Below are 24172 nucleotides of genomic sequence, written 5' to 3'. Positions count from 1 at the left end.
TGGGACATGTGTATGGAAAAGCTTTTGGTGATGAGTTTCCCATGTTGAATTTGTAATCTAGTGAGATTATTGGGGGCAGGGGTTGTCTTTGTGTACACATCTGAGCCACTATGTGTGTGGCCCACCAGGGAGCATCAGAAGCTTCTACACTGAGGTCACCTGAGGATAACTGACAATCATGAATTACAAGACCCTCATCTCTCCCTCAAAATAACTTATTTCTAAAGATTCTCCCAAATTATAAAGAGATCAATTAATGTAGAAGTCTCAAAGGCACTCTGGAAATGTAGCCATGAAAGAGAGTCCAAAGGATGGAGGAAACCAGAATGATGCAGATGTACCCTCAGCCCTTGAAACCGGACTAGGTTTCATGGATGAGAATAACTACTCCCCAAATTCTAATCAAGGGACCCTCCAGGGTCCTCCTATGGTTCAGGTTGGAGACAGTGTCCCCTAGTTTGTTTCCAATGCAGTGGGGCACACAGCCAGCCTGTTTTCAAAGATATGGGATGAGCTCAGTCAGTGGCACCATGCGACAGCCCAAAGATTTGGGGATTTGAGATATTGACAGAAACTACTGTTTGCTTCTGGTGTTACTTCTGGTGTTACTTCTGGTGGTGAAACTTCTGGTGTTACTGGCTGCCTTGAAGCAAGCTGTGGCCAGATGACTAAATATTGACCAATGAGATTTCAGAAAATCTAAAGCTTCTTAAAAGTTGATGACTTGAGCAGGAAGAGAGCCTTCCTCCCTTTCACTCTGAGTCTAGTCTAGCATCCAAAGCTCTAGGAAACATCCTGGACCATAAGTTGAACTTAGGATTGGGACTCACATGCTAAGGGTGGAAGACAAAAGTGTCTTTGAGAGACCACAAAGCTACAGTGACAGCTCTGCGTTGTCTGACTCTGAGCATTAATATGAGAAAAATAAACTTCTGTCTTTTGTAAGCCACTTTTGGGTGGAGAGGGGTTGCTGTTACATCCCACTGACCTTGATACTAATTGATTCAGAGATGGTTGAAAAATTCAGAGATTCAAGATTGTTTGGATCCTGGTTTTTTGTTTTTTGTTTTTGGTATTGGGGATCAAACTCGGGTCCCTGTGCTTGAGCAGCAGGAGGCGAAACCACTGAGCTAAATCCCCAGCCCCTTGTTTGGATTCTTGATCAAAGAGCTCAAAGATACTTACTTTGATTGAGAATACACACTGATAGGCTGATTTTCTCTTGGACGTTTTTGCCTCCTAATCCTAAAACAGTGACCTGGAGGAAAAGTAAACTAAAGCTCACACTGTTAATGGCTGCGTTTGTCATCTGCCTCCTAGGGAGTGAACCACTGCTCAGGTCCGAGTTCACATACAGGAGCTGGGATGCTCAGTCAGCGTATTCAGGTAGGACCGCTAGAGCAGTGGTTCTTAAAATGGCGTCTCCAGCAGCAGCAGCAGAAGCACCTGAGGACTTTTTAGATATGCAAACTGCTAAGTCCTGCCTCAGACCTACTGGATCAGAAATGCTGACAGTGAGTTCAGCAATCTGTGTTTTCCTTCTCAGCAGTGCTAGGGATGGAAACCAGCACTTCATGCAGGCGAGGCAAGTGCTCTTACTGATCTACATCCCCAGCCCACAATCTATGTTTTAACAACCACTTAGGTGGTTCTGATACAGCTAAAGCTTGAGTCACTGGGTTCCCAGGAAGAATTATTTACACTTATTATTATCACTACCATTACCCAGGGCAAATATTATTATTAAGAAGAATCAGGGTTTAAGGCATTCATTAAAGGGGCTTTGGATAAAAGAGAGCTAGACTAGTTACTTGGGATTGGGGAGTACACAGAAAACAGGAGTTAACTTGCACAGACTTTGATTTATCTTCACAGCTGCCAAGGAATCCATATGGAACTTCATGTGGAACTCAAGACTTTCCACTTACTTCTGGCTCTTGACCTTTGCTTCTTGAATGTGACCTCTTTCTAAGAATGAAACATATGGAATTGCAGTTCATCACAGGCACATCAGTAAGAATAACATTTGTCTAAACACTAGAGAAGTCTTCTCTAGAAGCAGCCAGCAGAGTCTGACACACAAGGAAAACATTTTTAGGGTAATTTAAGGGTAGGTTCCATCTTGGAAGCAGCTCAAGGTATCTGATGAGTCACATGACAGAGCCTGTTAATCTCTGGAGGAAAAGCAGGTGCAGCCACAGGAAGTAAAACCACACAGCCTTGCAGCTTGGGCTATCCCCTCTAAACACCTACGGGCATTAGCAAGTGTCTGACCTTTCCACCTGTAGGGCTCATAGCAGCCTATTCAGTTAGGGTTCATCTTTTCATTAATTTAACTCCTTAAATTCAGAGTGGCCCACCTGATCACTTGGAGAGTGCGATCTCTCCAACTGCAGTGGACCTTGGGACTGTTGTGGTGGACATTTATTATTCCTAGGACATTTTAATACTATTGAAATGCTTAGAAAAGCTGCAGACTTGTGAGCCTGACCTCCCTAATGCAGAATCCCAGGACAGTACAATTTCCAGTCTTCCATGCAGGTAGAATACATCACTTCGACGTCACGTGAGACTGAAATCAGAAATGAGCAACTGGAGGAGGGGACTGTGTGTGGGATCTGATTTGTGGGTGAGAATGGAAGCAAAACAGTCTGCTTCTGAGATGGTGGTAAATGTGATATCAAGTCCCTGGCACAAAATAGATATTGCTGGGCTGGTGGCAGAACCAGTGACATCCTTTCTGCCATCCATTTTGTGACATGACATATGGCTACATCTATATTTTCTGGCTCTTCCAGCCTGACAAGAATTCTATGAGCTGCCTAACATCTTTTTCATGGACTCCTTTTCTGATATATCAGCACAAATTATCTTCTGTGGCTAGTAACTAAAAATTGTGCCTGCAGCTGGGTGCCGTGATGCATGCCTGTAATCTCAGTAGTCTGGATGGCTGAGGCAAACAGATGAAAGTTCAAGCCCAGCCTAGTCACTTAGCAACAGCAAGACCTTGTCTCAAAATAAAAACTTAAAAAGAGATGGGGATGTAGCTCAGTCTGAAGAGCTGGGTTCAATCTCCAGTACAACACACACACCAAGTTATAACTGATATAAAAATGGGCACTAGTATTGTGAGAACCTCAGGGAAATGATGGTCACCTGGATTGATGATCTGGCAGGGACTGATAGCTCTGACTTTCCAACAGCTTTAGAGGATGGGACTCTGGCAGCCAAAGACATACCTGTGGCTACCTGGGCCAAAATTTGCTTTCCAGGTGAGCTTTTGGGCTATCTGGTGCCACTCCCACAGAACAAGGTGAAAGTCATGAGGCATTAAAGACTATAGGGTGGACTATAGGATGATTTGCTTCATTTCCACACACTCAAGACTTCCAAGTGTTCCCATACCATTCAAGGTATATGAAGATCCTTTAGAAGCCAAGACTTCTTTGCCTTTCCAAGTCCCTTTTAACCTATTTGAACCCATTCTAATACCTACCCTTGGAATCCAAAAGGCCGCAAAACCTTGCAAATGGAACTACTCTGGAGCAATCAGATTTACAAGCAGACCCTATCCCTTCTGCCTCTACTCCTCCCCTGCCCTCCACTTTCACCAGTTTACAGCCTTCAGGAAAAATAGTAAGACATTTATTGAGTCATCTACAGCAATTTGACATCCTTAAAATCCTGGACAAGATTGTGAGCACAGCATTAGTGGTGGCAGTGGGGGAAGTAAGGTCTGGGGGCTCATCTTTATTGTGGGAAATGAAATCCAGGTGGTCCAGCTCTCATGAATGAGCTGGGAGCCATGTCTGGGATGCTGGGGGCTGCACCAACCACCCCAGCCTGACAGATGCAAAGCCACAGAACACAGACGTCAGACGAGACGCACATGGACAAGGGCAGACACATCCCAGGACCTGGAGTTTGGGGAAAGAAGAAGGAATGGGCATGCTGCCCATCTGAGGAATGTCCCAAGTCCTTAAAGGATTCCCAGGAAGGTAGCATGGCAACGCTCACCACAACCAAGTGGAATTCTCTCCATTCTAATCTAGAAACAAACTGATGATGGACAAACTGATGAAGACAAAGCTGGAACTCTGCCACCAGAGCCCTCTGGCTGTCCCCTTACCCCCAGTGCTGGTGGTTTTACAGATGGAGTAAAGGTTAATCCAGAAGGGCTCAAAGCAGTAGACAAACAGCAAGGAGTCCCTTTCAGGGAGCCTTTGCCCAGCAACGAGCCCACATCTGTGTTGTTTCCAAAGTTCTTTCTCGCACTTCAACTTCATGTTGGCCTGTAGGACAGATGATGCAATCATATCCTCCGTATTTCTCAGACTGGGAGGCAGATGCCGGAGAAGGTGAGCCTGGGGTCACAGAGCAGGTGGTGAAGCCCAGGTTAGAGAACAGGTTTTCCCATACCATGCTGACTCCATTACTTCTACAGTCTGAAGTCCCGACAACCTTCCATAGCCAGAATCTGTCTTTTGCACAAGGAGGAGCGTTAATTCTATGGATGCTGTCCTGGTCCTGTACAGGGCTGTGCACATATTGGGGGAGCCATTTCCTCATCCAGATTTATGCTGGGCTCACTTGTGTTTCCTTATCAGCCCAAGGAGGAGGTCTTAAGTTTCTCCCAGCTGTAGCATTTTGTGACTCTCCCCAAAGATGCATAGGGGATGAGTCAAGATCAAACAGCAGGTCAGTGGCAACGCTGGGCTAAGTCCAGGCCCCAGATCCCTGCTTGGGCTCCTCCAGCCGGTTTCTAAGTTTCCTAGGCTCAGGTGGGAGGTGAGGGTGACGAAGTACTCATTGCTTTCTCTTGCGAGTGGCCCTGAAGGACGTAAGGGTTCTCAAAGAATTAAAGAGACAGCCTCTTCCAGCCTTTCCTCACAGAAGAGAGGGGCACATCAAGAGGCTGAGGCTTTGGTGAGTGACAAGAGACACAGGTAAATTTCCAGCTTTGGGCCCAGCTTGGGCTCCCTCACTCTAGTGCCTAAGAACCCGGTTCAGAGAAGACAGGGTAAGAGACGGAATCACTGTGGCTGCTGGACAGGTCAAGAAGGCTCACAGTGCTGCCCATAGAGAATACAGTCTGGCTTCAAGTTGGGGGTGAGTCATGAGGCTCACAGTACTGGGACCACAAGAGGGCTGAACCTCCCAAATCCCACTCTGACCCTTCATTGGCTCACCGGAGGCTTCAGATTCCCTGACCTATAGCCCTACTTCCCTTAGGACTAGAGACCCTCTCCACACACTGCCTGCCACTCCCATAGCTAGACGGTCATGACAGGGAACTATATGCCTCCTTATTCCAAGGAGAGGTCACAGTCTCCTGTGGTGGGTGAGGTCCGTCCTTTAGGACTGCATAGAACAAGAGCCTTCCCAGAAATGATCCTCCAGGGCATGGAGTTCCAGTGCGTCACTCCTCTCCAGCCTTAGCTTTGCCAAGTACCTAAGGCCTCTTCACACAGCAGCTTCTTACCCTTCCTCAGTCAATCCTTCCCAGGGCTCATTCCCAGTGGGTGGCTGGTGTTTAGACAGAGGGTTCTAGGGATGCACTGGGCTACATACAAATCATCTAATCTTATTGCCCATTGTACAGATTTGAAAACAGAGGGTCAGAGAGGGAAAGGTTTTGCCCACACCTCATGCTGTTCCCCACGGCATGTTTCCCTGAAAGCCAGAATTTCCTGGGACATTCAGAGTACATTATGGACATCTGCTCATAAGACTGGCAAAAAGCTTTGTTAGAAAAACAACCAATAGGAGCCTAAACCTCTAGGAGGACTCAGGCCCAAGGCTCAGGAAACAGTTCAGGACATGGGACTCGGGGTAGGTTTTGTTTTTGCTGCTTTGCGATTATATATCTATAAAGTCACAGTTTCTTCTTCCACAGTGAAGCAGACCTGATGGTGGGGTGAGGGCAAATGAATGCGGTCCATGGCCAGTGGACTGCTTGGATACCAGTCATGGTACCCACCCCAGGTAGAGAGGGATGAGTCACCACATCATGCCTAAGGCACCTCTTCAACTGTCCCTGGCCTGAGCCTTCCCTCTAGGATGCCAGCTACTACTGTGGTGTACAAACAGAAGACAGAGGAGTTTGGTTCCTACGAAAAGGAAAATAAACAGCATTCTCCACCTTACTTACTTACACACACACACACACACACACACACACCCCAAAACCTTAGATGATACACACATTGGTGCATGCCCATCTACCTGCCTTAGTTTTGGAGTGGAAGACTGCTGAGCACAGAGCCTGGAGAAGGAACAGAAGCCACCTCATTTCACAAGACGGGAAATGGAGGCCCAAAAGGGAGCATCATGTTCATAATCATAGTATTCTACACCCAACTGGAGCAGACTCTAGGTCTCTGAATCCTAGGCCACTGCTCCTTCCCAGCAGTGTCTCGAGTGCAAGGTCAGCAGATACTTGCTTGTGTAATACACATGGCCCCTAGGGAAGGGGAGGGGATGATAAGGTCAGGTGCAGGGTGGAAGGGCCACTGCCCACCCTGTGGCCAGAGTCATTACACGTGCCCGGAAAGCAGTGGGTCCTTTCTCCACTTGGCTTTATGGGCCTTACTTCATTGCCAAGGTCACAGGACTCATCTCTAAGAAGAGTGACCATAGCCCTAGCCAGTCACTCTGCAGGCCTCTCCTGAAACACCATCTCATGTTCCCAGGGCTCCTTCCTCTTTATGAAACTCAGCAAAGCAAAACCTCCCTCTACCAAACTCCCCAAGCACTCCACAAAAGGATCATGAAGCAAGTCCTCAAACATACAGACATGAACAAGACCAAGAGCTGATGGAATGAACTAGGGCACATGGGCCATGGCACACCAGCACTTTCCTCTGCCTTCCAGAGCCTGATGTTTACCTGCTTTTAAATTCTTAGTCCATAGCTGTGCAACCTGCAGCTGGGAGCCAGGATGGATGTTGGGGAGTAGCCACTCCACCCATCAGCAGCTTCTGCTAACGGACATGGTGGGTGAGTCATCCCCTAAGGACATCCTAGCAGCCTGCAAGGATCCAATGCCAAGGGCACTCAAGGAAGTCTTTGCAGAAGTATCTGAGAAAGTTCAGTAGCTGAGTCCAGGCCGGAAGAACTAGCATCTGGGGCTCATCATCCATGAAGGTGGAGGGTGAAGGCCAGGGACTTAGGCATATGGAGGTGCAAGGTGCTTCTAGACTCGCTGACATCACAAGAAGGCAGCTGGTTCATTCTAGTCATGGCTTTGACTTAAGGGGAAATGGGTCAGAGACCTAGACTCTCCATGGTAAGGGGTGATTGGGGAGCAGCTTCTCTGGGATATCCCTTGGGGACAGCAGGGGTAGAATGGTAGCTACCAGATGAACCATGACCATTTTGAGTCAGGGGTAGAACAACAGAGATGGTGAAGGTCTTCTTCCATGGCTCTCCCAAACTCTTCCATCTCCTTCCCAGTCCTACTCACATTTCTGGCTCTCAGTTCTTCTTGGATCAAATGAAAAGCACCAGAACTTTCCCTGACCCTCAGCTCCCACCCCACAACTGAAGTCTCTGACTGAAAAAGCCCTGGAGCTGTCCCATTGCCCTGGCACACAGGAGCTAGGACACTGTAACGCTGAGCCCAGGCCTGAGAAGGGCCCACATCTGAAGTCAGACATGAGGGGGCTGCCATAGCAGGCACCACCCCAAACTCTCCAGAGCAGGGTCCTTCCAGCCTCAGCTCACAAGGCCTCACGCCTGGGGTCAGACCATTGCTGAGGCTGGCCAGACGTTGGGGTGGAGCTGGAGCCTGGCTGAGGTGAGAGAAGCAAGGATGGACAGACTTCCAAATCTGAGGGGTATTTACATGTCAAGTCAGGGTCCAGGGGACAGTGATGGGTGGGGCCAGTACCAAAACGGGGGGGACGGTAGCAGATTGTGCCCTCCCTCCTTCTCCCCCTTGAGGAGGAGCCGAGCTCCTGCTAGGACCTGCCCAAGGGGAGGGAGAAGAGGCTCAAACATGCGCTGCAGACACCTGCCTGCAGCCCCGGCCTGTGCAGGAGGAGAGGGCAGCAGGGCTCAGGTGGCCAGGTTGTCAGCTGGAAGGGTGGACATGCGGAGCTGGGAGCTACTCTTGCTCAGGATGGAGAGCTGGGTTCCCCCATTCACCCCACTGCTGGCCAGGGATGGATGCCGGTGCTTGAAGTCCATGGTGAAGTAGCGGTTCACCTTCCAGCTCCGCCATTTCCGCTTGATCTCTGCCTGCACCTGCAGGGAGCAATTGGGCTGTGACTTCTGGGTGGACATCCTCTCCAGTGATCAGCCTTACACAGCCTGAGGCCTCCCAATCCCAGGCCACTGCCCCTTCCACCCCTCACTCCTCCCAAAGTGCAGCCTACAGCTGCTCCCAAGTCGCTGTCTGGGCAAGGTCTGTGGACAACGGCTTCCTGTTTGATGTGAGCCCCTCGGAGGGTAGGCTGTCTGGTCGCACTGGTATCTTTAATAAGCAGCCCCTCAGGGCACAGGGACCAGGGTGAGGACTCCTACTCTCACTAACCATTAACAGTGAGCTGCACTTAAGAATCACCTCGGGAGCATTAAAAATTCCAGATGCCCAGACCATATGAGCAATTACATCCATGTATCCAGGTAAGAACCAGACATCCATAGACTTTAAAACTTTCTAGATAATTCCAATGGGTAGGCAAGGTTGAGATCCATGAGATCATTTCTCTCTGGGCAAACACATCACTGTGTGGCTCTTAGCTTGGTGAGTGGGGGCTGTGCCAAGCGAGTCTCTGTCCCTATCTGCCCTGCAATGCACAAACTGCACCACTGGAAACGGAGCCCCAGCCACTCTCTACTTCCAACTCCCACCTCCACTGCAGGCTCTTCACAAGCTACACATACTCCTACCTCTTGGCTCTCCCAGCCCCTCATGCGGGGCCCTTTGTGCCTCTCCTCATCTGTCCTAAAAGGACACTTGCTGTAGATTGTCCTGATGATCACCAAGCCCTAGCTTGTTTCTCAGATGCAAAAAAGGAGACTACTGAGGTCACAATCATGCAGCAAAAACCTGAGTGTCATTACTCTTGTCTACTCCCCAAGCCCAGGTTACCCATCTAGTCCTTTCCCTGCCCCAGCACCTCTGTTCTAGGCTCTGCTCAAGAGCATCACCCCAACAGGCTAGAGAGGGAGCCCAAAACTATAGCTCTGGAAATGGAACACTATAGGAAGGCTCCAGGTCTTTCCCTGGGGTCTCTTCCAGATCTTCACAGTCCCTGCTGTACCGGGGAACATGTTTGGGCCAGGCAGGTGGGCCTGCGGGATCCAGCACTGAGCACTAGGCAGCCCCAACTCAGCAGTCCTGCCTATTACATCTTCTGACCCACAGGCATCCCTGTCTGTTCCTCTCCCTCACTGTCACCTCCGGTCACTGAGGTGTGGTTCATGGAGAGAATGCTCTCTCAGAGCTCTGTGAGCAGCAGAGCAGGTGGCTTTGTTGGTGGGGCTCTGGGCTGCATTCTGGGCCTCAGCTGCACAGTGGGAGAGAGTCTGGCACAGACAGACTGTCAGGAGATCGTGGTACCACATGTTACCTGCTACCACATGGTCACTGGCAGATGCATTACCAGCCCTCTCCTGCCAGTACTAGGAGCTTGGCACTCCCTTCCTCAGAGGAATCTGCCTCAGTAAGCCCCACCTCTACTGCTGAAAAGCTGGAGAGCCAGAGTCTTACCTCTCCATTCAGGAAACAGTAGAGAATAGCCACCACAAAGCCCTGGGGAGAGAGAAAAGGCAAACCTGAGCATGCTGGCGAAGGACATTCTGAGTGCTGTGTGCCTGGGCATGTGGGAAGAGCGGGTGTTGGGGATGACACCAGGAAGCACAAAAGTACGGTGACCTGGTCTAGGGCACTGCCCAGGGATGTGGAGTATGATGGGACACATGCTGTTCTGCTCCATCAAGACAGGCACACCTGTGAAGCCAGGTGGCTTTGGATATACCTTTGTCAAATTTTTCCCATTGTCAAAGGCCAGCTCTGTCCTATGTTCAATAAGAAGCCTTCTTTGAATGCTCCGGAATTTCCTCCGAGCTCTCCAACTCGTCTATAGGCTCCTGAGCACAGGATGTCTCCAGAACAGAACAGACTTGCGGCATCCCTTGCTATCACCATCCTCCCACTCACGGATACACGCTCCTGTACATCCATGTGGAGGAGCACTTGGCACAGAGTGGGAATTTAGCTGGTGCACATGGGCACAGAGAAAGCACATTTTCCTGAACACTGCCAAGCCATTCCTCACAGTGCCCAGGCTGAGGGGCTGTCAGTGCAACTATGTGAGGAATGACGGCTGGGAGACCCGGCAAGCACCACAAGCAAAGCTCTGGGTTCTGATTCTCGGGTCAGAACGCTGTCTCTGAAACTCCCAGGCTCACCAGGCTAAGCACCTGAACCAGGTAAAAAGTCCTTGAATTAAACTGGGCCAGAGGGAGATGCAAGTCAGACGCAGAGAGTAACTTCCTGACCATCAAGCTCATGTGCTACTTTGAACAGGTCACTTGGAAGAGGACACCCAGGGAGACATGGCTCCTTTCAGAGTCCACTGCTCCTTGCATCTGCTCATTTCCCACTGTGATTCACTCACTTGCTTACAAACCCACTGACTCATTCCTCCCTCACCCACCCCCTCAGCCTCTTGCTCCCTGGCATCTGCACCTGCTGTGTCATTCAGCCTTGGTCCTGTGGCCAGGTCCTGTGCTAGAACCCTGTGCCAGGGACCCTAACTGAGTGAGGCAGAACTCCAGCCCTCAGGAGGTGGAGGGTCTAGCAGGCTGAAGTCCGGATGTGGACACACAGGGCTCTCAAAGCCATCCATCCCGAAGCCCAGGCCACTGGGGAACTGTCATCTCAGATCACTCAAAGGGGCCTGGCTCAGGGTCCACAATGACAGCGAGACACTCATGTGTCACCTTACAGCTGCAGACAGAGCCCTCTAAGCACACTCCTGTGCTGGTACTCATTTCAGAGACAGAAACACTGAGGCCCAGAGCTACGGTTAAAAATGTTCCAGAGCCACCAGCAAGTCAGAGGTCAGGCCCTGGCTAATGGGGAGCTCTGCCCTGCATGTACCATGCCTACCTGGAAGGAGCCCAGCCCCAGCTCGAACACGAGTCTCTCCCTCTTGCTGACGTGCTCTGGGGAGAAGGCAAATACTGTGTAGTGGATTCCAAACAATGGAATGAGCAGCAACGTGGATCGGGCTAGCCGTCTGTTGGAAGAAAAGCAAGACATCTGCTCCGGGGGTTGCCAGGGGTAGGGAGCAGAGTCAGCAAGGCAGAAAATGTGGTTCCAACCCTCTCATTCCCCAGATGCCCTGACCACAGACCTGCTCAGCCTTCTCAACTGGTTTCCAGGGATATTAGGAGTACCCTCCCAATCTGAAGGGCACCCACTCAGTATCCAGCAGATTCATCAAAAATGTACATGCAATTTATAAGGACTCCTGTGTGATGTGCTAAACCCTCAGGAAGATAAAGTCAGGGCAAAACTCAGGATAGGGTTCAGGAGGCTTGAGGCAAAGCAAACCTCCTCCTGCCCGGAAGGAAGCTCTATGTTCCCAAAAAGGGCTGCCCCTAAGGGCTACAGAGACAGTGGTTTCTGAGTCTGGGTCTAACTGGGGATACTCAGGGAGAGCAACAGGAGACATGAAGATGTGGAGGGAGAGAACTGGGCGGACCACAGAGGGAGACTTGGAAGGGATCTTAGGAAGGGCTTACTGACTCTGGGCATAAACCTCCACCTGGGCAGAAGGAAGCTGTCACCTAGGAAACCAAGTCAAATGAAGAGAAGGATATCTGCTCTAGGTTGGGACAGGAAGGGAACCCCACCAGGCCTCCTGAGACCAGCTCTCCCCGAATTCCTGGGCCAACAGGGCTGGGCCCTGTTCTGAGGGTGCAGGGGCATGGGGGCCCATGGTGAGGGTATCAGGGGCCTGTGCACCTTTGGTTGCTGCTCCGAGGGAAGGATCTCTCCCAGGGGCTGTCTCAGGGTGGGGCCCCATCACCGCCCACCCCAGCACACTGGCTTCCCGAGGGGCCCCCCAGAGTCCAGCTCCATCCTGCTGTGCCTATCAGCTTCACCTTTTCCTGGCAAAACTGGGTCTGCTCAAGTGGGTGGAGGGTTTCAGGGTGGCTGTTGGGTCGGGGGCAACTACACTGTGAGTCCCTCCTCTCCCTGAACCCAGCCTTTCTGGGAGAGAACATTCTACTGAATGTGATGGGCTCCAGATTTCTAGAGAAGCCAGACTCACAGACTCTGTGTGAGGCCTTGACATCCTGGCATCTATAAGAGAGGATGAGGCAGGTGTAAGGAGGAGGCAAAGAGGGAAGGGAGAAGACACAGAGGAAGGAGGCGGAGCCTGAAGAGCTTTTGGCAGGAGGAAGCTCAGCCCAGAAAGGAGTGGGCCTGGCACTGGGGTGTCCACTGCCCCCTCCCTGCTCTCTGCTCACAGGCAGCACCTTTGCAGGCCCTGGGGTTCCTGAACCAAAGCAGGGTCAAGGGGAGCTGAGCAAGTCCCTGCTCTGAGCTGAGGTGGGCCATCCTTTCAGCTTTCCTCTGATCTGTTTCTGGCTATGGCCCCTAAACATCAGGCAGCCCCTTGTTTATCTCTGTCATGTCCCACAGCAAGCACATCTGGGCATAGAGCCGACCCTGGAAAGGCTTGCTCCGTGAAGGAAGGAGTAAGTGGATCACACAGGCACGAGCGCTTGGAGTCTCTGTGTGCTTGGGCCCTGGCAAAAGAAGGCAGCAGGGAGTATCTGTAGAAGGCACAGAAGTCAGAAGAGCAAAGTGGCCAACCGTGAGCACACTTTGCTCTGCTGGGAGCCCTGCCGTGGTCCTGCCTGGGGACTGACTTTAACACATACTTGAGGGGCGTGCTCCTGAAACACCCGGGGAACCTGTCTTCCTCCCCCTTGACTCGCCTCCCGCAAGTGGACCATCTCCGGATATTTTTCCTTGAAGTCTGAAATGGGCCCTGGAAATCAGTGTCAAACCTTTCCATTTTCCACAGTGGTGTTGGACAGGTCAGGTTCAGAGTGTAAGAAACAGTGACCTTTCGAGCACGAGTGCAGGCCCCTGCTAGCCACAGGATGACATGGTGACTGCACTGAGCATATCCTGTGGACTAGTCCTGGGGCACCACCCCTCCCCGAAGCCCTGCAGCAACCCTGGGGTGGTCAGATACTTCAGGTGGAGACTCAGGCACTCAGGGACCCCTTTGGCAGACAGGACAGGGGACAGATAAGGAGGTCTTTAGAGCCCCAGGGTTTGGAACTTGTGCAGTTCTGAGCTGTGTACGTCTTGGCATGGGAACATGTGAGCCCCACTCTACCATCTGGTTAGCCTAGAGAAACAGCAATGCCCGGCCAACGCCTCCATCCTCCTCCCCCAAGGCCCCATCCCAAGGTAGAGGAGTCCTGAAATGCCAAGAAGAACTCCCAATGATCACAGGAGCTCGGCAGGCTGCCAGGGAGGCAGTGCCCCACTCAAAATGAATGCCCAAATGGGGGTTGGCGTTCTGGTCAGATATGACCTGGGGCATGGTGCTTAGGACTCTCTGGGTTCCAATCCATACCCTGCTAATTATGTGGCCTGGAGGGAATCAATTTGTCTCTCTGCACTTCAGTTTCCTCATCTGTAAAATGGGCACAATATACGGACCCAACTCATAGGGTCACTGTGGCTGCCAGCTCACACATACAGTGCTCTGAACAGAGTGAGGTCCCCTGCCCTGTACAGGGGACATTCTCTATAAATCCAAGGTCTACACTTTTAGAAATAATTTTACCATTGCAGAGATCAAAGCTCAGAGAAGTCAGGACTTTGGAGAGGGCCAACACACCAGGCAGCACTGCCAGAGACTGCACAGTTGCTTCCTCAGCACAGGCCAGGCCCCAGGATGCTCCTGTAATGGCTGCAGCTCCATTCTCGCACTCTACCCTTCCACCCCAGGACCGAAGGACTGCAGAGAACTCACAAGACACTCGGACGTCAGCATGCAACAGCCGAGGAGTGGGGTCGGGCCGGAGGCACAGATGACGTTCCATGTCCTCCAACCCAGCAGGACACAAGCATAAGCTGGTGGTGGCAGTGGTGACAGCATGCGTCCCCCTCCCCTCCAGAACACCGGCCACAGCCACGGCCACACACACTTACAGAGTAATGGTGGACAGTTCTGACATCTTGCAAGAGTGCTGCTCAGCCCGCTGTGGCTTGCAGTAGCATTTCTGCACGCAGCTGCTGGGTGTGACAAGATTAGCACTTCTGTCAGCTGGGGGCCTCGGGCAAGGAAGGAACTGAGGGCGGGCAGAGGAGTGGGGAGGGGGAGGCAGGGCCAGGGCAGTCATGTGGAGGAGGAGGAAGCTGAGGGCTAAGACATGGTCAGCTCTGGACAGAGAAATGCACACTTAGACGTGCACAAGTGTGTGCATGTTTGCACACGCGCATAAAAGCACTTGCATTGGGACCATTGGTAGGTGAATGGGCTTGGAGCAGAATGTATGTGTGGAAGGTGGGCACTGTCGGGCTCAGCAAGGAGCCAGAGGTCATCTCCAGTGTCAGCCCTTAGCTCAGGGCATGGACTCACTGGAGATCACTAGGTGAGAGGAACAGCTGGAAACACACTGAGGACCTCACATGCTGCCTGGCACATCGGAGCTCTGGGCTTGGCTGTCAAAGTCCCTTAGTTGTCCCCTCTCCCCACTTATCTCCTCCCTCCTAGACCTTCTTCTCAATGTGTCAGTGCACACAGGGGAGCAGAGGTAAGCTGGACTGACTGTAGCTTAGCCCTGTAGTATCCCATGTGATAGCCAATACCCAAATGTGGTTATTTGAATTCAAATTAAATCAAATTAAATTCTGCTTCCTCTGTTGTTCTACCACATCCTAAGGGTTCATGGCTGCATGTAGCTGGCAGCAACCATACTAGACAGAAGGACACAGGCATTTGCATCCTGTGGACAGGCCTGGGTTGGCTTGGATAAAAGCTCAAAGGCAGGAGCTGAGGACTGAGAGAGCACCATTCGGGCACTGAGCTTGCCTGCAGAAACAAGTCACCTTAAGGAGGTGGCCCCGGCAACCAGTCTAGCTCCACACTCTGCTGGGCATGAAGAGGGCACCCCTTATCTGTCAGGAACCTCAGTCTGACTCCCTCTTCTACTGGCCCTAAGTGTTCCTGCCCATGCTTGACACTTTTCAGGGGTGGATAAGAGTTGCTGCATCTCAGGCTGCAGGAGTTACTCCTTCACCAACCCTCCTCAGGTACCAGGTAACACTGAGGCTCCCAGTAACTGACTGGAGGACTGCTACATCCGGAGTAGATCAGAGGTCAGTGAAGGCAGATACGAAGGAGAGATTAGACCCTCAGGATCCAGGCCAGCATCTGCACCCCTCTAGCTTGTGGTTCTCATTTAATCAAAGCTTCTTTCCATTCACACTGCCTGTGAGGTGAGCACCATGGGCCTACTTTGCAGGAGAGAAACATGAGCTGTGATTTGATGCTTTGCTACTCAGAGTGGTCCCAGAGCAGCAGCAGCAGGTCTGCCTGAGCATGTCTTAGAAATACAGACTCTAACCTGGGCATGGTGATCAAACCTGTAACCCCAGCACTCTGGGAGGCTCGGGAGGAAGATCGCAAGTTCAACAGCCTGGGCAACTTAGCAACTTAATGTCAAGACTCTGCCCCAAAATACAAATTATTAAAAATGTGAAAGGCATGGGAATGTAACTCAATGCAAAGGCCCTGGATTCAATTCTCAAGACTGCAAAAACAAAAGTCTCAGTTGTCACCCAACCTGCCACTTGCTCAGAACCTGGATTCTAACAAGAACCTTCGGGGAATGCACACACCAGTCAATGCTTGAGAAGCCTCAGAGATACGCATGTGTCAGAGAATTTTTCATATACCCTCAATGAATGTCAGAGGTCTTTTTTCTAGGTACAAATAGATAGATGCAAATAAGAATGTTTTCTTTAGTTCATTAAAAGAGCACAATTAGGCATATAGAGATGGCAGCTACTCCATACTTCACATTTATTATTTCCTTATGGCCAGTGACCCTTCAACCTCAGCTGGGGTAGGCCACAGAAATGAGGTCTAGATGCCCAAGAGGCCACCTACATGCCATGCTGAAGCCCTCACTCTGAAGTCTAAGCTTCAGCTGTTCCGTGACACCCCTGTTATGTTCAGCTCCAAAACTGTCCCTGCCCTTCCTGGAACCAAGATATTTCTCCAGGAAACACAGGGCTCCTCTGATATTTTGAAAGACTTTTTGGAAAGTATTGTACAGAGCATTCAGTGATGAGTTTGCTAGATGTGAGGCTCTAATGGGGGGAGAGGAAGGCGGAGGATGACCCAGAGGGCTCTCAGGGGAAAGGGGAAGGGGCCCCAAATGCTGCCCTGTCCCAGACCTTCAATGTCTGTGTGAAAGGATGCACTGAAAAGAAATAGAACAAGACGGTGGCAGCACAGCCAGAGCCAGGAGCGTGAGAAAGACAGAGACAGGGGAATCTCAGGACAATTAGTGAAAAGGGAAGAGGAACTTTATCAAGAGGAAGAGATGAGCTTCGGCAGGCCACTGAGATTATTCAGAGTTGGTCCCAAAGGAGGATAAGAAACAGCCGAGAGAGGGTATTGGCTGGGGCTGCTGAAGGTGTCACTACTGCCGCCAGAATCAGATGGCAGGAGACTCCTGTGGCAGACACAGCACCCACCCTGCAAGTGAGCCCACCCCAGAGCCTTGGCTTCCAGGCCTGGCTTTGCTATAAGTTTGCAAGAAGGTCAAAGCCATTCCTAGAACTTGAAGTTCACATCTACCGGTAACAGCCAGGGACCCAGCACACCAAGGCTGCACACCGTGAGTGCTTCATTAACCTCTGTGTGCAGGCTGGCTGGGCTGCAGCCGAGACTTCTGTGATGCTGGGTCCGTGTCACGTTGGGTCCTCAGTGGTCACAGGACACCGGGGTCTGGGCTGAATAGATGCCATAGGGTCCTTCCCGATGCTGAGATGCTGTGCACCCCAGAACCCTCCCCAGTCCCCAAGAAGCACCCCCTATACACTACCAACCCAGCCAGAAGGATGGCTAAACGGGTCTTGGGAGCTCCCCTGACACTACCACCTCTCTTCCACTACGAGGACAGGATGAGCCAGCTCTCTGTGCCTTCTGCCAGCCTGGAACAGTCCCAGCTGGGGAGCTGGTATCCAAGCTCAAGGCTTTGTTTGGCCACTGACTTTCTGGCTGATCTTAGGTGCTGTCCTTCTCTGAGCCTCAGTTTCTCCATCTCCAAAATAACAATTCCCTGCTGCCAACCTCTCATAGGAACTGCAAGGATGGGATGTTCCTAGGGGTGTGTGTGTGTGTGTGTGTGTGTGTGTGTGTGTGTGTGTGTGTGTGTGTGTAGGGGATGCTTTGAAAGTGGGAGATGAAACACCTACCCCTATAAACTGGAAGCCCCCAGCCTGAACTTCCTGGTTGCACTGCTGCCTTGAATAGTGGTATGGATCTTGGGAGACTTGAGCCTTCCTCTCTGATGGAGCTAAGGAAACCCAGACACAGGGTGCAGGTGGGGTTCCCCCCTCTAGGTCCAAGCGGTAGCTTCTGATGCTTATCTTCTGCAAAGGAGACCCACTGCAAATGAAACTAGGTCACCCCAAGACAGGAGGTGGAGGCTTTCCCTTTACAGTGGGTGTCTGCCCCAGAAACCTCAGCCTTCCCCTTCTGAAGCCAGTGAGCTGCACACGGTGGTAAACTTGGACCCACAGGGAAAGGCAGGCTAACCCTGCCCTTCCCCAGATGAACACTCAGCCCTCTCTCCTGCCCAAGACCAAGTCAACCCTGGGCCATGCTGAGCCCTGACACAGTCCCTGGCTCCATCTCTGACCACTACCCAAGCCCTAAACCCAGCCACTCATTCTATTGGGAGCACTAGGGTAGAGCAGGGGTAGCTCAGAACCACTGCCCCCTGCAGGGTCCCACACCCCAGTTCCTTCCAAGGCTGGGTAGAGAACACCATCTTGATCTATGGAGGACAAACCCTTATCATCTCAGCAGCTGGAACCAACCTACAGGAAAGAGAGTGAATGCTGGTCTGAGGGCACAGGCAGGGGGTCCTCTCGGGCTTTCTTGGGGACTCCCAGGCTTAAATTTGTTCTGGAAACAGAGGAAAAAACCAGAGAGCTGTTGTGGGCAGAACTGAAGGAGCTTTACAGCCCAACACATAACACTGGGCCCCAGGGGTCCTGGGCACAGCCCTGGACCCTCCCTTTCCCCCAAGCCCTGCCTTCTCTGCCTCCCAGGCTCTCCCTCCCTCCCCTCACAGATACCTCCTGCACAGAGCCAGCTCCTCTTCCAAGCTCTCCAGACTGGGGACACTTTCACACAGGGCTGAGCCCACCAGGGGCCTCTTCTTGTATTTATTATAAGCTTTTGACAGCAATGTTGTGTAGCCAGGCTGAGGGCAGGGCCTATCTGTGCTGCAGCAGTGGCTTTGCTCGCTCCCTCCCACCAGGTGGGTGGCGTGTCACTGGCAGCTAGTTCCCTGGGCTATAGCAGGAGAATTCTGTGTAACAACTGCTTACCTAGCCCACCAGACACGCTGGGGATTTGTGAACATTAAATGTGCACAGACCAAGTTTCAAGAGTTTTAAGTCCTCTGCAAATCTCAGCAACCTTGTCGCTGGGATTATTACCCATACTCACCCACAGCATCTCCCTGACCCTGGAAAACTCAAACATGTGGCTGAATTCAGCATGATCAAGCTGATCCCTCGTCCAGCTCGGCCCTCCCACCTGCCTTGCTGACTGCATCCACCTGAGTTTTTAACCTTTGGGGCTCAAAGCTAGCAGAATTTTACAGAAGTCCTTTTTCTCCTCTAAAAAAAGAATTTACTGGGATTCCACAGAGATGTTAAGATGCTTTTACTTTATTGAAGCAAACAAACTACTTGTTTCTTTAAATGTCCTAGATTGACACTTAAATGTGTAAACCATGCACGATGCATAAGTGGCTCTCTTTGATGCTTTAGGAAGATATGATGGGACTTCGTGGTTCTGAACGTGTGGACAAGCCCAAAACCAGGCCCACACTTCCCCAGCAGACCCCACGGGGTTCTTGCCGCCTGGGGCAGGATGTCTGAGCTGGACATCCTGTGTGATCCGGGCTCAGCAGGTTATCCCTAATTGGGTGAGGCTGAGTGGGAGCCCCAGTGTGTGTCCATGCACAGACAGAAGGAAGGGAAGCTGGAGGACCTCTCCTAAAGAAGAGGCCCCAGGGACCTCAGAAAAAGAAATAGATCCTGCCAGGAATAGGAGGAGATGGAGGCTGCTCAAGTGAGGCCATGGCTGACTTTGCTGTCTGTCAGCTCCAAATACGCAGTTGCTATCAGTGCAAGACCCAATCCGCAATCAAGCAGGAGAAATTGAGGCCAGATACAAGGTCATGGTTTCCAACACTGGGCAGGGAGGTGAGGGGAGCAGTAGGGCCCTATTCTGGAGATGAAGGCAGAAATGATCGCTCTAGGACAGGTTAGGTGGTGGTAGATGGATGGCCCCACCAATGTTATGTTGAACTTATATTGAACAATTTTCTACTACACAGGAGACAAAAAGACAGTGAATGGATAGGAGAAAAAAAGTGTCTTCCTGTGTAATAGAATCATTACAGAGGCAGTGAAAACAGTGGACATCCAGGCTCTGGGCTAATTCCCGCCAGGGAAAAGGGAAGATACTCAGGCTACACAGACAGGGCAAGAGCAAGCTCCACCTCCTTAGGGAAGTCCCCAGAAATCTTCAGGAGGGATCTGGACTTGGTTTCTGAGAAGTAACCCCATCTCTGTCTCTAGGAGAACAGTTGAGGTACTCGGGGAGCTCTGTGCTGGGATCTCCCTACTGTCCCACTCATTGTTCCTTGGGCAACCAGCTATCAAAGCTGTGAACTCCAGATTAGAGCCTCTGATGAAGACAGGACCAAGCACCCAATGATAACCAAGCACAGCTCCTTCTAACTTGCTATATTTTGGAAGAATCCAGGAAGCTGCACTTATGGCTTCTGCTTTGTACCTCTAGCCAACCACAGTGGACCACTAGGCTTTCTCTTCAGCGTCAGAAGCATTCCCGTACCCCACACCCTAACTGGCCATTCACCCATTCACATGGCCTTCAGGGCGTGGTAAGAGATGCTCTGTCTAATTTCAAATGTGGCAAGACTGGATGAGGAGAGGGTTGGAAGAGAACTGGTGGGATATGATCTGAGGGCCATGACTACAAAAGATTCCTCAGAAACCAAGAGGCCATGAAAGTAAAGAAGGCCTTGCACTGCACAGTAAGAGGCTCCCCTTGAACCCAATAATCACAAACAAAGCAAATGTTTCTGTGTCGAGGAAAGAGGTTGTTGAGGAAGTAGTATCAGACAGATGCAGAGGTAGAGCTGCCCTGAGGGAAGGTAGAGAACAGAAAGAATCCCCCTTTTAATACCTGGTCCAGGGAAAATGTCTTCCTGTGTCACCAGTGAGCACTAGCAACTTTTTCATGTGGGTCTACTAGTGGTGCTAACGAGCTTCCCACAGAGCCAGAATTCCAATGGAAACCTAAACTCTAAACAACTGAGCCCCTAATGACCCTAGGCAATATAGTGTTTCCCACTTTTATTTTCCCAGTGTCACACAGGTTGAATCAGTCTCTTTCCCCTTCCACATAATGACAGGCAGATTAGGTGCTCCAGAATTAGCTGAAGCCTGCAGGGTGACTATATTTAAAATATGTCTCTGTCTGTCTGTCTGTCTGTCTCTCTCTCTCTCTCTCTCTCTCTCTCTCTCTCTATATATATATATATATATATATATATATAAATAAATTTTTTTTTTTGGTGCTGAGGATCAAACTCAGGACCTTGCACTTGCAAGGCAGGCACGGTGCCACTGAGCTAAATCCCTGGCCCTTGTCTGTCTATATTTTAAAAACACTTTAATTAGGAAGGAATTTTGCAAATGGCCATGCTAGGTCCCCCTGTCAGCAGAGCCCAAGCTTCTCTTGCTTTTGACTCAAGCGCAGGCCCCCATGGCCTTCAGAAATGCCTGTGGCACCCACATGATGGTACTTACAAGTAGATGCTGGACTCATTGCCTCCCATGTCTGGAGACTGCAGCTTCTGCACAAGGATGACAATGATGCCAATGAAAAGCACAAAGTTAACCTGAGGAGCAAAGAAAAAGCAGAAAAAGTTAACTGGGTCAAAGATGTGGCATATCCCTGCCTCTGCACATACTACTACTCCCCAGCAGGACCCTCTCACAGCTTCTTAGTCAAGATCACACAGATTTCTAATCCAAGAACTCCAGGGCATCTCCCCAGCCTCCCACAGTGTCAGTGAAAGGAAGGAAAGGGTAGAGAAATGAAATTTCCTAAAAGTGCTATGAAACAGGGAAGAATATCATGAGCAAGGCAGGAAAATGAACAACTTCTGGAAGAGAAAGGGAAAGTAGGATGAGGGGGATGGAAAAACTGCAACTCAAAAGACAGAAGAGGCAACTGCAGAGCTGAGAGCTGTTCTCTGGAGAAACTCCAAGTTCAGAGCCATGGGATCTGGAGAAGCAGCATGGACACCAGAGCAGTGCTAATTATGGGTGGCCTGGGAACAGAAAGAGTAGCATGTGCCTCTGGATAAAGATCAGTGACAAAGGCTTTCTAAACAAGGTGAGAAAGGAGGAGGAAGGGGAGCCAGAGGGCTGCTCAGGGATGTCCTTGGGATGTCACCAAAGTACCCCGTGAAGAAAAACAATAGCCTAAAACCAATCCATTAAAAATAATACTTGCTGAAAAATAACTAAGCATTCAAATCAAAAGTTAGAAAAAAGGATGGGGATTTAGCTCAGTGATGCCATGCCTACCTTGCAAGGGCAAGGTCTTGAGTTTGATGGCTGTTACCAGAAAAAAAAAAGTTAGAGAAAGAGCACCACAAATTTAATCTAATTTATACAAGAAGAGAATTAATGGAGATCAAAAACTCTGAAGAGGAATTGGAAAAATAGGAGATTTGATCAATAAAAATAAAATTATATTTTTGTGTTTATTTTGTTTGTTTTTACAGATCAGTTAGAATGAGAAAGTATACTCTTTATTCTGTCTTGTTCTCTGCTACATGGCTAGTGTCTAATCAGTGTCTGGAATTAGCACAGCAAATATTGTTCACTCCATGTGCTAGTCAATTCAAAAGAAGAAAATATAATTAAATAAATTTAGGGGTGAGAAAGAGGACAAAATATGTACAAATTATTTCAAGCCATGAGAGAGCATCAAAGAAAATGATAAAAATTAACAAAAACAACTGCAGGAGAAAGAGAAAATCTAAGTAATAACCTCAGAAGAAATTTTAAAAGTAGATAAAGGTGGAAATTAGTTAAAAAGCATCAGGTCCAGATAATTTTATGAACATCTAAGGAAGATATCATTTACATGCTACTTAATAGATTCGAAGCAAACAAAAGGAAACTCCCTTAGATTACCCATGCTGCTAATAAAATTCTGGTCCCAAAACCAGATAAAGACAGAAAACAGACACAAACACACAGATCATAAGAGCACAGAATATATGAAAAGCAATGCAAAAGCTTTAAACAAAATATTAACACAGAATTTAGCAGTGCATCAAGGAATAAACAGAGAATGGTCACAAAGATTCAATACTACAAATGCAAAAAAAAAAATCTACTAGTAGTCATTAAAACAATAAGCTTCCACCATTTCCTATAGGACTGCCAACAGTTTCATAATTGAAACATCAAAAGAGCCATTGGAAGTACTGGAAATGAACACTCGTAGAGGGCAATTTTCCAGCCACAGAAATGTCAAACGTACACATCCTTTGTCCCAGAAATCCCACTTCTGGTGATTTATTTTAGAAATATGTTCATACATGCTTAAGCTAGGCACAAATATATTCCTTGTAGCACTGTTTATAATGAAATAAAAGTGGAATACTATGTCCATCACTAAAGAAAGGTATGATCACTCCAATAACTGTCTCCAAAACACAATTGATAAAATTCAATACCCATGCTTGATTTTTTAAAAAATACATACTAAAGCCAGGAAGAACTTTCCCAATCCAATGCAGGATCACTGCCCAGAGCTAGAGCAAACAGCAACCTCAACAAAAACAAGAAAGAGACAAATACTGCAAGGAAGAGACAAATACAGCAAGAACTATTTTCATTTGCAGATTACATAATTTTCTACCTAGAAAATCCATTAGAATCAATGAAAAGGGTTATAAACTCGTAAGAGAGTTCAGAAATGTAACTAAGCAAAGAAAAAATACACAAAAATCAACACCATCCCAATACAACACCAGTAACTCATCTGAAAATATAATGGTAGGAGTCCTAAACTGAATAAAAGCCCAAACTGGAAAACACCTTAATATAACAAGAACAAAGATAAACACTAAAAGAGTTCACCTAAAAAAGAAAAAAACAAAAAAAAAGAGTTCACCTAAATGGCTCCATGAGAGACTGAATAAATAGAGAATAATGCCATGCTCTTGGAGAGGAAGGCTCAAACTTTTAAGAAAATTGGTTCTCCTCCAAAGTAGTCTATAAATTCAATGCAATGTCTACATAAATTTCAACCAGACTTTTTAAAAAATTTGCAACTTGCCAAAGGTATTCAAAATCCACTCAAAGAGTAAATAGGCAAAAAACTTTTACAGGGAATAAAAGGAAAAGAAATTTGCATATCATATATCAAACCATGTTACAAGGTTACCATCAATGCACTATCTGCCATGGGAATAGACAAATAAATTAATAACATAAAAGTGAAAGTCTGAAACCAAATGCAAGTATATCAAGTGTTTATAATAAAATAACATTTCAACATAGTGGAGAAAGGATTCAATAAAAAGGACTGAGAATGTGGAATGTACATCCTTGAAAAATAAAATTAGGTGAAATTAAATATCACTTCGGGCCAGATTAAAAAAAATAAATTTTAGTCAGATGAAAGGTGTACATGTAATAATCTAATCCACAAGTGTCTTAAAATAATTAAAAAGAATATTTTTGCATCTTAGGTTGGGAAAGGCCTCCATACACAAGAAATGAGGCACAGAATTCATAAAGACAAAGTCTGCT

The 24172-nt window shown here is 49.0% G+C and overlaps 1 protein-coding gene across 16 annotated transcripts in view; it reads right to left on the bottom strand.

Moving 5' to 3' along the window:
• Positions 1-3623: 3623 nt before the first annotated feature.
• The window catches only part of Adcyap1r1 (ADCYAP receptor type I), a 52527-nt gene continuing 31978 nt past the window's right edge, over positions 3624-24172 (bottom strand). For 4 of the 16 annotated variants that reach the window (XM_021237570.2, XM_013076519.3, XM_004856299.4 and 1 more), the window contains 6 exons: positions 21143-21234; positions 18111-18194; positions 14201-14284; positions 11123-11252; positions 9719-9760; positions 3624-8247 (listed from right to left, as the gene is read on the bottom strand). In XM_021237570.2, the coding sequence (XP_021093229.1) occupies positions 8059-8247; positions 9719-9760; positions 11123-11252; positions 14201-14284; positions 18111-18194; positions 21143-21234 (621 nt within the window). In that variant the 3' untranslated portion in view covers positions 3624-8058. The remainder of the gene's footprint in view (positions 8248-9718; positions 9761-11122; positions 11253-14200; positions 14285-18110; positions 18195-21142; positions 21235-24172) is intronic. The other 12 variants (XM_021237571.2, XM_087204507.1, XM_021237576.2 and 9 more) reach the window with 5 other exon arrangements.

This window comes from Heterocephalus glaber, unplaced genomic scaffold (genome assembly GCF_053883595.1).
Source record: "Heterocephalus glaber isolate CG9 unplaced genomic scaffold, H.glaber_assembly_v1.0 deba00000546, whole genome shotgun sequence".
NCBI classification, from domain to species: Eukaryota; Metazoa; Chordata; class Mammalia; order Rodentia; family Bathyergidae; genus Heterocephalus; species Heterocephalus glaber.
The sequence above is the reverse complement of the archived record's forward strand: the minus strand, read 5'-3'. Positions and strand labels throughout refer to the sequence as shown.